At 38.0% G+C, this 20786-nt stretch overlaps 1 protein-coding gene across 2 annotated transcripts in view; it reads right to left on the bottom strand.

Annotated features, from left to right (window-relative positions):
• Positions 1–20786, bottom strand: part of PTPRR (protein tyrosine phosphatase receptor type R) — a 278703-nt gene that overhangs the window by 237431 nt on the left and 20486 nt on the right. For both annotated transcript variants that reach the window (XM_004006456.6, XM_060412780.1), the window contains exon 2: positions 13952–14250. In XM_004006456.6, the coding sequence (XP_004006505.2) occupies positions 13952–14250 (299 nt within the window). The remainder of the gene's footprint in view (positions 1–13951; positions 14251–20786) is intronic.

Raw genomic sequence — 20786 nt, 5'->3', positions numbered from 1 at the left:
TTAAAACTGCCATTAAAATGAAAAATCAGAGACTCAGAAATGTTCATTGACTTGCCCAAGATCTCAATGGCAGTCAGTGGCAGAACAGTCGTGTGAACATAGGACATCTCTCCTAAGGGAGGAAGGGAGAGTTAGGGAGTTTGGGATTGACATGTACACCTGTTATGCTAGATTTAAAATGGATAACCAACAAGGATGTACAGTATAGCCCAGGGAACTCTGCTCAGTATTATGTAACAACCTAAATGGGGAAAGAATGTGAAAAAGACTAGATACATGTATATATATAGCTGAATCACTTTGTTTGACATCTTAAAAATAAACACAACATTGTTAATTAACTACATTCTAGTATAAAATGAAAAGTTAAAAAAACAAAAAAGAAAACCATTGTGTTCCTACTGGCTCAAACCACTCACGATAAGAATGAATATTGGCCCATGACATTGGATTAGGCTGAGGCTAAGGGTCTGCTGAGCAGTGAGCCAAACAGACCATTATGCACATTGTAATTTTTAACATAAATTATATTTCCTTATATTTTCAAACCCAAGGGTTAGACAAATTCTCCCTATAAGGGAGAACATGTAACATTCAGACTCAACTTGTCCATACTGATTGGCTATTTCCTTGTAGTGACTATTTGTTTAGAGAAAATATATTACACAAAGGATTTGTGGCAGCTTACAAAAACACAAATATCACAAAATAAAATTGAATAAAAACTAAGGAAATGAGGAAATTGAATTAGAAAACAAGTAAAGAAAAGTAAACATCCAGCCAAGAATGAGGTTAGTTCACAAAATAAATAAGGCACTCAATAAAGTTCTATTTGCTAGAGGTGGACCACAAATTTGGCTCTCTGCTTTCTAGCTGTCAAGGGAAAGAGGGAAATATGATTCACAGTATTTAAATGATAAAAGCCAACCAAGGGCTCAGGAGCAATACAAGTGTTCTTGGTACTGACTAGAAAGTTGTATTTTTCCACTGTCTCATATAATGCTAATAATGTGTGTATGTTAAGTCACTTCAGTCATGTCTGACTCTTTGTGACCCTATGGACTGTAGCCTGCTAGGCTCCTCTGCTCTTGGGATTCTCCAGGCAAGAATACTGGAGTGGTTTGCTATGCCCTCCTCCAAGGTATCTTCCCAATCAAGGGACTGAACCTGCGATCCCTTATGTCTCATGTCTCCTTCATTGGCAGGTGGGTTCTTTACCACTAGCACCACCTGAGAAGTGCAATGCTAACAATTTGCTGTGTTGTGGGGCTCAGTCACTCAGTCTGACTCTTTGCAACCCCACGGACTGCAGAACGCCAGACTTCCCTGTCCTTCATCATCTCCGAGAGCTTGCTCAAACTCATGTCCATTGAGTCGGTGATGCCATCCAACCATCTCATCCTCTGTCAACCTCTTCTCCTCCTGCCCTCAATCTCTCCCAGCATCAGGGTCATTTCTAATGAGTCAGGTGGCCAAAGTATTGGGGTTTCAGCCTCAGCATCAGTCTCTCCAATGACTATTCAGGGTTGATTTCCTTTAGGATTGACTGGTTTGATCTCCTTCCAGTCTGAGGCACTCTCAAGAATCTTCTCTAATACCACAGTTAAAAGCGTCGATTCTTCAGTGCTCAACCTTCTTTATGGCCCAACTCTCACATCCATACATGACTACCGAAAAAACCACAGCTTTGACTAGATGGACCGTTTTTGGCAAAGTAATGTCTCTGCTTTTTAATATGCATGTCCAGCAAGCGTCTTTTAACTTCATGGCTGTGGTCACCATCTGCAGTGATTTTGGAGACCAAGAAAATAAAGTTTCTCACCGTTTCTATTGTTTCCCCATCTACTTGCCATGAAGTAATGGGACCAGATGCCATGATCTTGGAATGTTGAGTTTTAAGCCAGCTTTTTCACTCTTCTCTTTCACCTTCATCAAGAGGCTCTAGTTCCTCTTCGTTTTCTGCCATAAGGGTTGTGTCATCTGTACATCTGAGAGCACTGGTATTTCTCCTGGCAATCTTGATTCCAGTTGATGCTTCATCCAGCCTGGCATCTCGCATGATGTATTCTACATATCAGTTAAATAAGCAGGGTGACAATATACAGCCTTGATGTACTCCTTTCCCCAATTTGGAACCATTCTGTTGTTCTATGTCCAGTATTAACTGTTGTTTCCTGACCTGCATACAGGTTTTGCAGGAGACAGGTAAGGTGGTCTGGTCTTCCCATCTCTCTAAGAATTTTCTAGTTTCTTGTAATCCACACAGTCAAGGCTTTGGTGTAGTCAATGAAACAGAAGTAGGTGTTTTTCTGGAATTCTCTTGCTTTTCCTATGATCCAACAGATGTTGGCAATTGATCTCTGGTTCCTCTGCCTTTTCTAAACCCAGCTTGAACATCTGGAAGTTCTCAGTTCACACGTACTGTTCAAGTCTCACTTGGAGAATTTCGAGCATTACTCTGCTAGCATGTGAAATGAGTGCAATTGTGTGGTAGTTTGAACATTCTTTGGCATTGCCCTTCTTTGGGATTGGAATGAAATCCCAAAGACCTTTTTCAGTCTTGTGTCCGCTGCTGAGTTTTCCATATTTGCTGGCATATTGAGTGCAGCACCTTAACAGCATCATCTTTTAGGATTTGAAATAGCTTAGCTGGAATTCCATCACTTATACTAGCTTTGTTTGTAGTGATGCTTCCTAAGGCCCACTTGACTTCACATTCCAAGGTGTCTGGTTCTAGGTGAATGAAGCATCTTACTATGTGTCAGACATGATGTAAAGTGCTTTGAATGTTTTATCTCATTCAATTCCCACATGAATTCCATAAGATGGGTATTGTTAGTATCGATTTTTTACAGATGAGGAAAGTGAAATATAGAGATGTTAAGTCATCAAAGGAAATACAATTCATAAGTACCTAATTTGGGATTTCAACCCCATTCTGTTGACTCCAAAGTTATGCTTTGTTGCAGCTTCCATTTGGGAGCTATACTTTGATCCAATCCCTAAGTATTTCTGGATATACAATAGAATCCCTGAATATCCAGTCCAGTCTAGTCCCACCACTCTCCCCCTGCCACATAACTTCATTTTGTTTTATTCACTGCATTTATCACCATCTGAAATATGTTCAGTTGCTCACTTGTTTTTATTGTTTTTCTCCTCTCAGAATGTGAGCTACACAGCTGTAATGGTATTGTTTATCTTGTCAACTCTTGCATTTCCAGAGCCTACTTTACTGCCTAGGACATAGGAGGTACTCAGTGATTTTTTTGAATGAATGACTATTTCAAGGAGCAAGCATTAGGTGTTCATTCAAACCTTTCACATGTCTGAGGATCCAGTTATCCCTACTTATTCTCATTTCCTTCTAGATACCACATACTCTTGTCTCCATGACTTACCTATACTATAATAGTTATGAGAAATATATTAGTTTCTGTAACTGGCTGTTTTTCATAATCCAGTTTATCATAGATTTGATTTAATTAATTTGATCTTTTAATTTTAAAAATTACCTTTAAGTATAAAGAGGATACCATCACCTGTCATACATGAAGAAATTTTGAAACATTTATTTGCCCATAAAAGGAAGACTGCTGATTTCCAAAAGTCTAAATTCAAAGAATTTGCCCAGAGGCCCATTTCATACACATTTTGCCATTTGTTGCTCAAAACTTTCTATTTAAAATACAGACCAGCTCTAAGCAACTTGATGGCTTAAAGCACAATGAACCAACATGTTAAAATAACTTGATCTGATTAAAGACCTAATTCTAGTTGCCATGTTTTCAGGCAGGAAAAATAGACATATTCTTAAACTGTGCAGCTTCACTAGGTCAATAATGAAAGCATGAGAGAATCAGAGGCCTTTTTGAACTATAGACACACAAACATACAAAACCCCAAGATATTCAAAATAATTGAATGACATTCATAAATACAATCCAGGAAATCTGGGATTAAGACTCTTAGCCATGATTATCTTGATGTACATCTCAGTGTTCTCTCCAGCTCTCTTGGAATTTGTATCGCGTGACTGCCATTTCCAGAAAAAAAAGGGCAGACAAATCTCACAAACACGTCTTTCCTGCAGTCTTAGGAACGGTGAACATCTGTCCTAGCCCTCAACACTGGGTCTTTTCCTTCTTATTTGATTGAAGTTTCTGTTGCTAACTTACTGTTTCAGTTAAATGACTAAATCATACGAAACCACAGGCTAAATTGAAAGATGTAAAGTTGATGGTTTCCTCTTGGTTTATTTTTCTGGATTCATATGGTCCAAGTACAGCAGATAGGTAAGGAAAGAGCAACTTGGGATATGAATACTGGCTGAGTTGTACTTTCACTCTTCAGAAAGAAAATTTGGAAACATGTATAAAGTACAAGATGAAAATGCAATGATAAATGGCTAAGGTGATGTGATATTGTGATTTATAATAAGAATAAGTATTTTGGTCTTCATCCACAGTTTCTGGCACCCTTACAGTTTCCTATATAAGAGCAGCAGAAACATCTTTTGTTACACAATTTAGTTTTTTTTAAATTTAAATTTATTTTAATTGGAGGCTAATTACTTTACAATATTATATTGGTTCTGCCACATGACAACATGAATCTGCCACGGGCATACAGGTGTTCCCCATCCTGAACCCCGCTCCCACCTCCCTCCCCTTACCATCCCTCCGGGTCATCCCAGTGCACCAGCCCCAAGGATTCTATTTAGTTTTGTCTCCAGTTCCTAAACTAACTCAAGTTATAAATGTGAAATGGGTATATTTTGTTATTCATATAAACCACACCTGGGTTTACATTAGTGAGGTGACTTTTGGAATACTCATCTTTCTAAAGATGAAGGCAGGTTGCCAGAAGAAATAACCTCAGGGAGAGATGGATAAAACTTTCAGTCCAATCCCCAAACCTCTGGGGCAGGGAGAGGGGCTAGGAGGTTCAATCAATTACCTATGACCCATGAATTAGTCAATTATGCTTACATAATGAAGCCTCTATAGAAATCCCAAAGAAAAGGGTTCAGAGAGATTGGTGCTTGGAGAACAGTGCACCCAGAGAGGGCAGGGAAGCTCTGCATTTCTTCCCACATTCCTTGCCCTTTGCCTCTTTCCAGTTGCCTTTTCACAAGTTATATCTTTTTATAATAAACTGGTAATCTGCTAAGTAAAATGTCATACTGAGCTCTGTGAGCCACTCCAGCAAACTGATCAAACCCAATAAAGGGTTCAAAGGAACTCCAATTCACAGACAGTTGATCAAAAGCACAGGTAACAACCTGGACTTGTGATTGGCACCTGAACTTTTATAGGACTAAGCCCTTAGCCTGTGGGATCTGATGCTGTCTCCAAGTAGAGTGTCTGAACTGAATTAAATTGGAGGACACCCAGCTGGTGTTGCAGAATTGCTTGGTATGGAAAACCTGCCCTCTCCTCAGATATGGCGGCCAGAAATGTCATAACCAGAGTACTGAGAATGTGAAGAGTAGAGGAGTAACAGAGGAGGATTTTTTTCCTTTGCATTTTGACGTTAAAAGTGGGATTTATGAGACTTTCCTGGCGGTCTAGTGGTTAAGACTTTGCCTTCCAGTATGAGGTATGTGTGTTGGGGGGCGGGGGTTCAATCCTTGGTTGGGGAGCTAGGATTACACATGCCTCTTGGCCAAAAAAAACCAGAACATAAGCAACAGAAGCAATATTGTAACAAATTCAATAAAAACCTTGGAAATGGTCCACATTAAAAAAAAAATCTTAAAAAAAGTGGGATTTTTCATTTCAGTTCTGGTTCACGAAAACATGTGATTTGTGGGTGGGTGGAGGGTATGGATCAAAGGGCAGGGGACAATGACCATTGATTCCCTGGTGGCCATGTGGTCACCCACAGAATGAAGCAGCAGCTGTGCTGTGCTCAGCTGCTAAAGATAAAAGTTACCAATGAGGAAGCTTCATAATGTTGTTCAAGGAGACAACCTTCCAGAGGCTTTTAACTCATGTTTTCTTAAAACAAGAGAAAGGAAGAAATTGCTTCTACCCTCTGAGTTACAGGGATCATGGAGAAAGAACGAACTCATTTGCTAAATGGGGCCAATCTCATTATTCACTGGCAAGGCCAGATGCCCAGAAAGCCCAGTTAAATTATCCATCAGCAGTTAGATTTTAAATAAAGCATTGTACAGTAAAACAAACAAAACAAACACACAAATAAGCATGATATATAGGCATTTATAATTAGAGAGAAACAAAGAAAGAAAGAAAAAGGGACTAAGTCGCTCCCAGAGAGTGCAAGACCACAATTCTTAACAATTGGTAACCTGAAGGGCAATTCTTAGAGAGAGACCTGACAAGTAAACATTTGCTCAAAAGAAAATATAAATCTCTTTGTTCATCTGCAGATTCTATTTGGTTTTACATTACTGAAAAATTTGGACTGACGAAAAGAGTTTTTAGGTTTCAACACAATGAGACACAGCACTTTCCATCTTCCTCAATGAAAAGTCCTGAAACAGAATATTTTTTAATATGCTCTTAACAGGACATCCTTTTTTTTGTCCTGCTAACTTCATTGACTGCTTTAAATATTTCCCTTGCTTAAGATTTAAGGTCTATGGAAGACATAATTTGGCCAAGTGGAAAAAGATCGATCCTATATTACAATTATATATAGAGTTCATAAAGAAAGCAGTTTCCCTTAAGATGAACTCTCAAAATTCTCTCAAGACTATTAAGGAGGCAGTTGCAATGGAAACAAGTTTACTATATTTGATATACTCAACATTTATTTCTCCTTTTGTCTTAACTTACTGAATGTATTAGGGATATACATCAGTACATAAAAACTGTGAAATCTATTACACAATGGAAGTTTTAGCAGGCCCTGATGCTGGAAAAGATTAAGGGCAGGAGGAGAAGGGGATGACAGAGGATGAGATGATTGGATGGCATAATCAACTCAATGGACAAGAGGTTGAATAAACTCCAGGAGATAGTGAAGGACAGGGAAGCCTGGCATGCTGCAGTCCATGGAGTTGCAAACAGAAATAACTGAGTGGCTGAACAACAACAACAACAAAAATAATGCTGTATAGTTATTAATATGAAGATATATCATGGAATTTCATAGTTTATGCAATACAAACTAAGCAAAAAATTTGACAAAATCTTACATATCCTGATTGCATATTTGGTAAAAAAGATCTATATCCATATATATTGAAAAGATCATATAGATAGACACATATATCAAGACAACACTGTTATCTGCTCAGGATTATTTTTACTTCCTCTTTTTTCCTTCTCTATATTTCTAAATATTCTGAAATGCTATGAAAATATATTACTTCTGGAGTTAAAACAAAAACATTACTAAATATCCAATGTCCAATTAGTATGATAATTAAATCAGTTCTCGTAAGACTTCCCATCATTCTAATGTTGGGTCTAAATGATCCAAAACAAACAGATGTACTGAGTGGCCCAGTGTTGAAACTTCACATAGATGTTGCCTAAGCTTGACCTCTATCATTTCCAAAATGTGTTCCAGCATTCTCCTTGCTGCTTTAGTAGCTAGAAATGGAGAAAAGCAACAGATGGTGACAGCTGTGACTGTCAGGGTGCCAACCTCGAGAATGGAATTTCTACTTCAAGATGATTTTGCAGGGGTACAATAATATCTGGAGAATCTAGGCAAAAAGCTTTCCAAAATGCAAATGTTTGGGATTTTAAAAGAAAGGCAATTATGTAAGATCTTATAGTTTAATATGAAGGCTTTTGTTTCAGAAAAGAGTAAAAAGTTAACTAAATATCTGAAGTAGACTGCAGAATTTCTTTTACTAGACTTTCTTAAAATCCAATGTTACATTATAATTCATTTTATATTATTATCTGTGGAGCGGATCTTTTACCTTTTAACCTCTGGCTCCAACATGAACATCTAGCTATCAATGAATGTATTTTCAGAGTATAAAAATTAACATTATCATTAGCTTAAATAAAATGTAATTCATAAAGTCACATTCTCTATTAGGAAAATTTACAGTACTTTCCCAAAGCAAACCAAATAACTTCTGTTAAAAATGTAAATGTTTGAGTTTTAAAGTCACGCAAATTTGAATTTTGCCTCTAGCACCTTTTATTAATTGTATAACTTGGAGAAACATTGATTTAGGGTTTTGATTTTTTTGCCTGTAAATTGCCACCAATCATGAGGGCTCTTTTTTAAGGCTCAAAGATTCTTTATTGACACAGTTTCTTCCCCTTTTATGATATATGATGCAATTTCTGCAGTCATATGGTTTTAGCCCACAGCTACCTTTCCTGAAGTTTATATGTCATCTTTCTGGAAGTTTACGGGTAGAGTACATAATAAGCAATAGCATAATAAAAAGATTCTCCAATTTTGCTTTGAAGATTGTGGCACCCACGCTCTAAGAGAGTCCCCAGTGATTTCAAGCCTTCTGCAGTTTCATCCATGAAAAGTCGGATAAGACCTAGCAACCGATTATTTTTTAAAATGTATTTCATTAAAAGTCACATAATATAAAACATATATATTAACCATATGTAACTACATTTTGGACTTCCCAGTGGCTCATTGGTAAAGAATCTGCCTGCCAATGCAGGAAATGTAGGAGACATGGGTTCGATCCCTTGTCTAGGAAGATCACCTGGAGAAGGAAATAGCAACCCACTCCAGTATTCTTGCCTGGAAAATTCCATGGACAAAGGAGCTTGGCAGGCTACAGTCCATGGGGTTGCAAAGAGCTGGACACCACTGAGCACACACAGCACAACACAGCACTACCATAAATAAAATAGATGGTAAAAATATGCTGTATGACTCAAGGAACTCAAACCAGTGCTCTGTAACAAACTAGAGGAGTGGGATGGGGTGGGCGGTGGGAGGGAGGCTAAGATGGAGGGGACATATGTACATCTATGTCTGATTCATGTTGATGTATGGCAGAAACCAACATAATATTGTAAAGCAATTATCCCTCAGTTAAAAATAAAGTAAAAAAAGCTCAACATTAAAAAAAAAAAACATGGTAGAGATTTTTCTTTGAGTTTTTTTATATTCATTTTCTTTAGGAACTTGGGACTAGTTCTCAGGACTGTATTGGAAGACGTTACATTGCATTAGGCTTATGTCTGCATCTATTTAATATTTTGGACTTGGTACTTACTATCAGACCCTGAACATGCTTGACACACAATAATTTGTAATTTTCCCTAAGCCTGCATTTGCTTCCCACCTTCTGTGAGCTTGCCCACCATGACCATCACTCCACTGTCTGCAATCACTTAGCCCATGCGTGAATGCAGCCATCTTGGTCCCCACCATATAAGCAGTCACTATCAAGAAGTATAAAAAAAAAAAAAAAAAAAAAGAAGTATGGAGAAGGAAATGGTAACCCACTCCAGTATTCTTGCTTGGAGAATCCCAGGGATAGAGGAGCCTGGTGGGCTTCCATCTATGGGGTTGCACAGAGTCGGACACGACTGAAGTGACTTAGCAGCAGCAACAGCAGCATCAAGAAGTATGGGCTTCTCAGATGGTGCTAGTGGTAAGGAATCTAACTGCCAACCCAAGAGACACGAGACACAGGTTTGATCCCTGGGTTAAGAAGATGCCCTGGCGGGGGAAATGGCAACCCACTCCAGTATTCTTGCCTGGAGAATTCCATGGAGAGAGGAGCCTGACAGGCTACAGTTCATGGGGTTGCAAAAGACTTGGACACTACTGAGGAACCAAGCATGCATACACGCATCAAGAAGTATACAGGCTAGAGTGGTTTTCATAAGTTCAGAACCTTTTGGGATAAAATATCCCGGGTCCAAAAGATTGCGCTAAATCATAGTCCTCATAGGCAAAAAATCTGAGTGTTAGGACATAGCCCAAGCACCTTTATTTAATTTTATCCTACATCAGTGTATTTGTTGCTTGTTTGGGCTATTGTCAGTGTGACTTTAGTCACATATTTTTTGGTACAAGAATCATATTCTTGAGGACAAGTTGTAAGCTGTCATATCCTCATTATTTCTTGACGGCACTATCATGTCTTAATAAAAACTGAAGTCCAGGTCTTCTGCTTTCTCATACATTTAGCTGCTCTCTGGCATCTATTCTGCCTTTACTTGTTAAGAGTGTCCCAATTTTTATCAGGTAACCTCCCCTCTTGTAAACAGATGGTGGGTTTTTAGGGATGCTCTACGGGTGAGGCATATGGTTTTAGTTTGAGATAATGTGCCTTATTTCATTAGCTGGCCACAAACTGTTCAGGGATGAAGTAAGTAAGTAACTTAATTTAGTCAATAGTCTGGGAAATGGTCTGGGTGAGTGGTGAGTGAGACAAGAAGCTTTGGGATTCTAGGAATCCCATAGAGACCATCTTGGGCTCCTGGAGACTCTCCATCATCTTATGTGCTCACAAAAGTCTCCCCACTGCCCCAAGAACTGCCGCTATATCTTCTCCTCCTCCTCTCCCTCCCCCCCCTCCTTTCTCCCTCCTTTTCTCCCCTCCTTTCTTCCTGTTACTCTTGGTTTCTTCCTCTCCTGTCCTCTCTCCTCCCCTTCTTCATCCCCTTCTCTTCCTCCTTCTCCTATCTCTTTTCCTTCCCTCAAATCCATTCTGTGGAGTAAGCCATAATCTTACTAAATAATCCCCACCCTGTATATTCCAAAACCTTCCTATTCCCCAGCCTTCTCATACTTTGCCCAAGCTAAAACCTTCTTCACTCAGCAATCTACGCTGAACTTGCTGAACTGGAAAAGCCTGCATCTTCTATGCTTCCATTTCCCCTCACACCCTGACTTCCCTCTTTCTTAATGTGGTAGCCTTGTGACCTGATGTATATTGATGGAATTCTCAGCACATGTTTGGCTAGAGCCACTTTTTTTTTTTTTTTACTCCTACCACAGCCTTGACCTTGAGGATATTCATATTTCCTCTGTGTACAAAAATCTGAACAGCTTCTTAATTGAGCTTCTGGAACATAGTTAGCATGCTTTAGGATAGACATTCTAATTGTGCTGTCCTCTCCCTGGAATAAATAAACTACAGGTTTTCCTGATTATAAAAGAAAGAAAAAAAGGAAAAAAAAATCATTTGGGGACAAATGTTTTCTGAAATGCTTTGTGCCAACAATCGGGAATAAGAAAAATAAGAAGGATACATGCAACTTTCAAGACCTTGTTAAATTTTTTATTTTAAAATTCACGGTCTTAAAGACATCAGGAATAAGTGAAAGAGAAAGAAACAAGTGATCTCTCCCCTGAGCTAGGAAGTCTTAAAAGTTATCTACATGTATATTTTGGAAGTTGGGAGTAGGTTTTTACCCTGGCCGAAAAAAGCTGCAATACTTTTACCCAATTCAGGAATACTCATTGATACTACTCATTTTAGTATAAATTAAGCCACAAAATAATTCTTTGGTATCACTGCAATATTTTATATATATACATATATATATATGCACACACACATATACACGTGTGCAAACATATACCAATTACTCCGCCAAAGTCATTCAGCAGCTGAAATATCTCCCTTTCACTACATATGTTCCATTCCTAACTCTCCTTTCTGTATAGAATGAACCATCAAACCAGCTGATAGTTGATTAAATGTTGACACTCTGCTTTTTGAGCAAGCTGAAAATTATTGATTTATTTAAAAATAACCCTACTTCCTTGGTTTTCCTAGTAAATCACCATGTGCATTAGTAATGTAAGTGGATTACAGGAAACATTAGCACTAGCCATTGTTGTTGCCAGCTACCAGAGCCACAGCGTAGTTAGAGTCTAGACCAAAAGAGGTTAGTGAAGGCTAATGCAGCAGAAGGCTAATGCAGCAAAATTGCCTATTGCCTCCATGTCATCATCACCCCAAAGAAAAAGCACAGCTTCTTCATGGATCTCTAAACCACAGGTGGACTAAATGTGAAATGACTTGCCAGAATTCCTCATTGATGCCTTTTATCCTCCATAATATTAAATTAACTCGACCGTACATGACATCAGAAGATAGAACAAACCTCTTGATCTGTAATTCACAGTGACTTTAAGAGTTGATAACGATGAGTGTATGATGGTCACTAGAGGAAACATCTCTCCCGAGTCCGAGCATTAGCACAGGCATAGAGAGATCCAGCGACATTACTAACATCATTTGTCTTCACTCAACAGACACAGTGCATGGCTTTTACCTTCAGAACATCTGTTACTCATGCAAATGCAGAAACCTTGTCTGAATTTTTCAAGCAGCAAAATGACCCACATTTTTTTCTTAACAAAAGCTCATATTATGTTCTCAGTTTCTGATTTTTTTTCTTTGGTTACCAACATTCGTCCCAGACATTTCCCAACCAAAACAAGAGACTCCATTTCATTTGTAGATACCTCAAATGATGGGTATTTCTAGATGCTCAAAACGATGGCTGGATCATAATAAATATTAAGAGCATGCTAGTTGAAGACATCAATGAATGGATCTTTGATCCTTCATACTTAGTTGTCATATATGCGGTAGATAAAAAAGTAAAAAAAAAGGAAAAAAAAAGCTTATTAATTTTCATCACATTAGGCTTATAGCTGCTACTGCTGCTAAGTCACTTCAGTCGTGTCCGACTCTGTGTGACCCCATAGACAGGGGCCCACTGTCTCTGGGATTCTCCAGGCAAGAACACTGGAGTGGGTTGCCATTTTCTTCTCCAATGAATGAAAGTGAAAAGCGAAAGTGAAGTCGCTCAGTTGTGCCCGACTCTTAGCAACCCCATGGACTGCAGCCCACCAGGCTCCTCCGTCCATGGGATTTTCCAGGCAAGAGTACTGGAGTGGGGTGCCATTGCCTTCTTCTCTCTCTAGGCTTATAGAGAGGTTGCCAAAATGCAAACATGGTTTCACTGAATCATCTTGCCTTAAAAGTCAACATATTTGGTTATGTTTGGAGACAGAAATGCAATCAACACTCATTTAGCTACTACTTTGTGGTTTTAATGTGAATCCTTCTACCGTAATTTTAAACTTGAGAGGGACTGTAGTCCAAATGCTCTGTCAACCTTAGCATAAGTTTATGATACTTCCAGAAACTGGGAACCTCTGGTGTAGGTTACAAGTCTTAAGAATGCAAACAATGGACCCACTACATCACCTTGATTAATAAAAGGTGATGGTTGTTCAGTGATATTAGGAATATTATCCATCAAATACTTCCCAACCACTTTATCTATTCCAGTTAGAAAACTCCCCTCCTTCATCATCACTTCTTCCCTTTCAGGGTCCCTTCACTTCTTACCATTTGAGTCAAGTGACCAGAAGATCTTTAATAAATACTATGTATATATTTGGGCTTTCTTGGTGGCTCAGTGGTGGAAACCACCTGTCAATGCATGAGGTGCAGATTTGATTCTTAAGTTGGAAAGACCCCCTGGAGAAGCAAACAGCAACCCACTCCAGTATTGCCTGGAAAATCCCATGGACAGAGGAGCATGGTGGGCTACAGCCCATGAGGTTGCGAAAGAGTCAGAAATGACTTAAGGACTAAGCAACAACAACAATTTATATATATAAACTGAGACTCCATCTACTTAGAGCAGAGTATCACAGAAGGCAGGAGGCTTAGTGCAGGATATGATCCAAAACTGCAGGATACGAACCAACATAAGACCTCCTAATACAGTTTTTTGTTCAAATTATTAAGTACCTACTGTGCACCTTGCATTGGGCTGTGCAGAGAAGATACAGACAGAGTTTCTTATTTAATGAGCCTACATTCAAGACGAAGCCAACAGATAATAATCAGTTAACAAAAAGGAAACACCAGAGAATAAGAAATGCTATGGTAAATAGTTATTGAGATCCAGTGACAACTCGTCACCATTAAGCTTCATTTGTTTGAAAGCATCAACCACAGAGGAAAGCATCAGCATCAGTTAAATGCAGTACTTACCACCACAATCACATTTGCTGCTGGGACTGGGCGGTTTTCCACTTCAAGGTCTTGACCAGCCATGGCCAACAGATTGAGAGATGGGTCATATGCAGGTTTAGGAAATGCTGAATTAACAATTTGGTGGTGTTTGCCTATTTGAGCTTCAGAAGAGGAATGGTAGTTATATTTGTGTATCTTTTGTGGAGCTATATCCAGGCTCTTCTCAATGTCTTGTGAGTGGTGATAAATGAATGCTGGCTTCCCATTCTTCCTCTGATGAATTGCCCAAAAGTGATCATTATTTCTTGCAAGGCATCCTGAAAGGGGGAAGAAGTAGAAGCAAAAATCAAAGACCTTCTTCACTGAGCTGAATAGACTATCTGATAAAGAGAATTAACCTGTTTAAGACTTGTGAAGGCTTTAGATCAGTTACTCTTCATTTTCATCCCTACTCCATTATCCCCAATAAAGAGAACACACTTGGTGGTATGGAGGCATGTCAGAGCTTTTGGGTACACAGAAGGGTATAGTTTGAAGAAGTCCTATATTTCAGATATTCTAAAGCATCTTTTAGTCAGGAATTTCCTCCTTTATCTAAATGCACGGCTCTAACACCTTGTTGAGCAACTCTTCCTGGATGTCCTACCTATTCCTCAAATGACAACCCTCTATATAATATTCAAGCTTTCCTCCCTTTAATCAATAGCATTTCATACAATTCTTATTTCATACTTCTTTTATCCTGCTGATATTTTATAATCAACTATGTGTAATTTTTAATACTTGTAGACTATTTGAAGCTGACTAACGGCAGAAGTCTGAGTATACTCATTGTGGTAGCAACTCCCAGTTGTATAATAATATCCATTCTTCACTTCTTACTTAGTAATATGGCCATCCCGATAAAGTAATACATTCTCTTTTATTTCATCTGTTATGCAAATATCCATTGACTTGAATGGCTCTTTTGTTCTTTTTATCATCAGCCACAGAAAGAAACAGATAACATATACATGTGAGTCTAAAGAGTATCACTAGGTCACATGCCAATTAGAAAAGCAAGCTTAAGATCTTCTATATAAGACGACAAGCAGATTGAACAAATCACAACATAATAATGCCATCCACATTGTACCTAGCAACCTAGGCACCACAGATTTTCGCTTAGGATGCCTATGGCAACAATAAGCTGTAAAAATGCTCTCCCCAGGAGATGACATCCCTCTTTTTATAAGAATTCTGGGGTGTCTTGAATTCTTACCAAATATTTATAGTAGAGAAATTGCTAGTTTTTATAGCTTTCTTTTCCATCCAGCCTCTGTGACCAGCATGTATTTACAGCACTTTCAGTAACGTTATTTTACCATTATGCTCTCAACTCTCACTTAGAGATAAGAAGACAGGTTATTTTTTCCAGGAAGCTCAACTGCATTCACCATGATGTAATTGTTTGGAAATCATTGGGTCCCAGTGCCTTCAGGCTTTTAGATCATTCCAATCACAATTAAATTCCGTGTGAATTCTGAGACAGTATAGAAACTAATCTTCCTGTCTTCAATCCTCAGCATGCTGAATAGACTGTAACTTTTTAGAAAAAGAAATCAATTTACTATAATTCACCAACAATGATGATTAGACAGTATGACCTTGAAATAACTATCAACTTTGTCTCTCTGAATGAAGTAGGAATTCCTCAGATTTGGAAATGACACTGTCATTAGGAACATATATAAATGAATATGGTCCTTCACTGTTAATATTCTTGTTGTGCTTTATTAATGGAGAATGGTGATAAAATGTTTTAGAGATATATTAACTTTCTGACCACAAATGTTTGTTTAAATTTTACTGAAAGTGATTTAATAAATTATATAGTAGTGTCCTACAGTAGGGGTCCCCAGCCTCCAGGATCTAATACCTGATGATATAAAGTAGAGCTGATGTAACAATAACAGAAATAAAGTACACAATAAATGTAATGCACTTGAATCATCCCCAAACCATCCCCCATGAGGCCTGTCCATGGAAAAACTCTCTTCCACGAAAAACTGATCCCTGGTGCCAAAAGGCTGGGGGCTACTGTCCTACAGTGTTTCCATACTATAGGTGAAGTTTCCTCCCTCCCCTCTTAGAGGACTGAGTCTGACATTATAAAGAGCAACAACGGAGTGGTCAACTTAAGGTTAAGAAACAGAATGGAGATACTATTTTTATCTTAGCTGACTCTGTAAACATGCCTCAGTTAAAGATGGTCCCTTGTTTCAGAAAAGGCATATTGCACACTTGAATGAATTTAGGTTTCTCACCTGAGGGATTTGTTCTCCTACCAAAAAGAGGGATTATAACCCTATCTAACAAGATAGTGCTATAGAAATAGGCATGTTAATTAAAAAATTAACATGCAAAAAAGATTGGAAGTCCTTGCAAGATTTGGGAAGAGAAAAAAGGGGGGAAAAAAACATGGTAGGAGATGGCGAAGAGTTTCACTAAGAAAAAGAAGTAGCTCAGAAGATCAGAAAATGCAGATTTATGAGAAGGGGAAAAATTAATGAAGAGCCGAGAAATTTATCTTCAGTCTTTCTTTTTATATGATATCAGGCTTCCCTGATGACTCAGTGGGTAAAGAATCCACCTGCAATGCACAAGACACAGGAGACGCAGGTTCGATCCTGAGAAGGAAATGGCAACTCAGTCCAGCATTCTTGCCTGAAAAATCCCATGGACAGAGGAGCCTGGCAGGCTATGGTCCAGAGGGTCGCAAAGAGTTGGACACGACTGAGTGGCTAAACACACAATATGTGATATCAATAGAATAGGTGATATCAATAGAATAGGTGAGTCCAACTAATAAGGTCTCTTGTATGAAAATAGGCCTACAGAGAAAGATGAAAAATATCTAATTTTAAGTGCAATTGAAACACAACTAGAATCTCCCAGCCCTATCCAGTTACAAATGTGAAAAGACTCAGTCCTGCCTTGTCCCTGAGTAATGAGAACCAAGCTGGCATCACTATTAGGAACCCCACCAAAGACATTAGGAAAGAAAAAGTTTTTCAAAGTGTTATGCTTAGATCCCTGCATCAAAATTACCTGGGATGTTAAGACTCAGATTCCCATATCGCAGACTCTTTGGAAAGGTAACTTACAAATCTGGATTTCTAATCAAAATTTTCTCACATTCCAACTCTGAGGTTGAGGACCACTGAATTCGTATTTGGGATAAGTTTTATTTTTTTGTCTTCAAATGTTACCTCTCTATCACCTCCTTCACTTCAACATTATGACTATATTCAGGTAAACATTTTGGAAATTTTAAGATTCAGATGTCTATTAAAGATCAAAGTGGAGATGTTGAATTAGAAATTTAATAAGTATATACTTCATGGTTGGAGAGAGACATATTTGTAAATCATCCAGTATGGATAAAATTTAAAGCCAAGTGACTGGAGATTCCTTGAAAAGAGAAGAGTATATAGGACAGAGCTCATGGTAGAATTACAATATTTAGAGTCAAGAAGCTGAATGAAATAGAGCCAACAGTGACAAATGAGAAGGAACGGTAGTGAAGAAGCAGGAAAATCAAGGAAGAGTAATTCCTAGAAGATTAAGAAAGAAAATGCTTTAGAACCTGTATGTATTATAAGGTCTTAGGAGCAACTGAAAAATCAATCTCATAGTGATGTCTCTAGAAACTTGAATATAAATGGAATTTCCATGTGTTTCCAAGTAAGGTAAGTCCCACTGAAGACATACTTATCGACTTAAAAAAATTACAAAGCACATAGGGATTATCGCCATGAGAGAAGGTCAGAAGATGGAGAAGTGGGTAGATTCTTAACTAAGAAAGAAAAAATGAAAGAGAAAATTGAAGGGGGCTTCAAAATAAGTTAATTAAAACATCGAAATAGAAAAGAAAATAAGAATAAGGGATTTGAGGGAAAGAGAACTGGCATGTTTCAATTCAAGCGAAAATCATAGAAATGAAAAATATCGTAACTGAAGAAATGCAATACATGGGTTAAACAATAGACTAGACACCACTGAATAGAGAATTGGTAAGTTGGAAAGGTTTAGGTAATAATTCAGAAAGCAGCACAGAGAAATTAAGAGTGGAAATAAGAAAAAGAAGATTCCTTTGGGACTCTAAGACCCATACCTACTGGCATTCATGCTCATTAAGAGTGAGTGAGACCTCGCTTGTGATGGGATGCCCTTTCTGTGATTCAGCTAAAAAAAGATGACTTCTGTGCTGCTGGGAGACTCCTTTTGACTTTGATGAAGCAAGTTGTTGGAAAGGTCCACGTGAAGAAGGAGGCTTCTAGCCAAAATCCGAGGAAGAACTGAGGCTATCAGTTGCAACGATGATTAAGGAACTGAATCCTGTCAGCAATCATGTAAATAAAGTGAGTGAGGTGAAGTCGCTCAGTCGTGTCCTACTCTTTGCGACCCCATGGACTGTAGCCTACCACGCTCCTCTGTCCATGGGATTTTCCAGGCAAGAGCACTGGAGTGGGGTGCCATAAGCTTGGAAGCAAATCTGTCCTCAGGTGAGCCTTCACCTAGGAGCCTAGCTCAGGCCAACACTTTAACTGAAGCCTAATGAGAGACCTTGAAGCGGAAGTCTCCGGTAAGCCATGGCCAAATTTCTGCCTCACAGAAACTGAGAAATGCTAAATATGTGTTGTTTTAATTTGCTAAATTTTATAGCAATTTGTTATGCAGTGATAGGAAACTAATGCCAAGACACTGAGTGATTTTTGAGGATAACATGGTACATTGCAAAATACCTTTAATAGCATTTAAAAAATGAAACATTAGGAAATCGAACATTTTATAAAAGTTAAAGAGGGAAGTGACAATGTAAAATTTATATTTCTCAGAGATCACTCTGGCTGTACAATAAAATGGACTGGGAGGAAGCAAAAGTAAGTGCTAATGTACTGGGTAAAATATTTTAGATGACAATAGAATAGCCCAGACAAGGTGGCAGGCAGTAGGAAGACAAAGCAGAGGTGAATTTCAGAAGCCTTAAGATATAGGAATTGATGAAAAAAATAAAAAGGAATAAATTCAGTAATTGAGTTAATGTTGTAGGAAGGAACGAACAGTGGATATTTTAGAATAATTCTATTTCCAGTTGGCAATTCAACATATAAGGGTGTCCTTTATTGAGACAGGGAAATGTGATTCTGTAGTGCCTACAATATATAGAAATGGAAACATCTAGAAAGAAATTACATTTATATGGAACCCAGGAGAAAGTGCTGGACTAAAGATAAATACTGAAAAACCATAAGCATACTCAAGGAAAAGTGAGTGCCAGAATGATGAGACTACCTTGCGGAATGAGAAGAACTATGAGTCTACAGCAAAGATTCAGAAGAAGCCACATTAAAGGAATATTTGGAGGGAGAAGAAGAAAAATTAGAGATTGTGGAAGTATGGAAGTCATGGAAAGAGTGTACCAAGGGGTCTGTGATTGGCAGTGTCCAGTGTCACTCACAGTCTGAGAGTTGAAACAACTCTGAACATTTGCATAGGATTTACTGACCGAAACTTCATCAATGGACAGCTGACCCTGGATATTCAGAGCACCAGACTCCACATGGAAAAGCTCTGGGTATAGCATTAGAAATACAAACCATCCTCCACTGTTGAGTCTTTGAAAAATAATAAAGTAATCTTTAAGGACTTAAAAGGTTAAGGAAGATTCTGAGCCTGGATAAGATGGAGCAAACACACTCTGTCTTGTTAACTATAATAAACAGAGCTATAAAATCTAAACAAAATGTATAAAACAGCTTTCTGAGGACTCTGGGAAGTAAACAGTAGCAGAGCAATTAGGGATGATGAACAGAATTCAAAATTTGTCTCTCCTTGCCTCCAGTATTCTCTAGCCAACCCACAGTGTACACCAGAGTATAGACAAGGATAGCTCCAGGAGAAAATACAACACCATAATTTGTGAGACACAGTCAAAGCAGTGCTTAGAGGAAAGCTCACAGCATAAATGTTTGTATTAGAAAAGAAGAGAGGTCTCCAATCAATAATCAAAGCCCCTACTTTAGGAAACCAGGAAAACAAAAAGAGCAAAATAAATGTAAAGTATGCAAAGGAAAAGAAATTAAGAAGTTAAAATGAGAAATAATTATACTGAAAATAGGAAACAATAAAGAAAATCAATGAAACAAAAGTTTATTCTTTGAAAACATCAATAAATTGATAAAACTCTAGCAAGACTGACAAATAGAGAAGACACAGATTGCCAGCACCAGATGAAAGAAAGAATATCACTACATACCCAGTAGACACGAAAAGGATAAGGAGAAAATAAATGCGTACAACTCTTTGCATCTATATTTAACAAGTTAGATGAAATGACCAATTCAAACCCTAGAAAATAATGAAACTCACACAAGAAATATGTTACCTAAATTGTCCTAAAATTATAACAGAAATTGAATTCCTATTTTTCTCTTATGAAAAAGAAATCTTCAAGATCAAATGGTTTCACTGGCAAATTGAAACACTTAAAAAATTAACTTCATTTATATATAACCTCTCCCAGAAAATAGAAGAAAAAAGAACACTCCTCAAAGCACCTTATGAGGCCAAAATTACTCTGATAACAAAACCAGAAAAAGACCCTACTAAAAAAGAAAACTAAAGACCAAATATTGCTCATGAATATATATGGAAAAATCCTCAACATATTAGCAAATTGAATGCAGAAATATAAAAGATAATACATAACCAAGTAAGGCTTATCCTGGGAATGTAAGGCCGCTTTAATATTTAAAAAGCAATCAACCTAATCCATCATATTGACAGTCTAATGAAGGAAAACCATATT

Source organism: Ovis aries, chromosome 3, assembly GCF_016772045.2.
Source record: "Ovis aries strain OAR_USU_Benz2616 breed Rambouillet chromosome 3, ARS-UI_Ramb_v3.0, whole genome shotgun sequence".
Lineage (NCBI taxonomy): Eukaryota > Metazoa > Chordata > Mammalia > Artiodactyla > Bovidae > Ovis > Ovis aries.
This window is presented reverse-complemented; position numbering and strand designations above follow the sequence as displayed.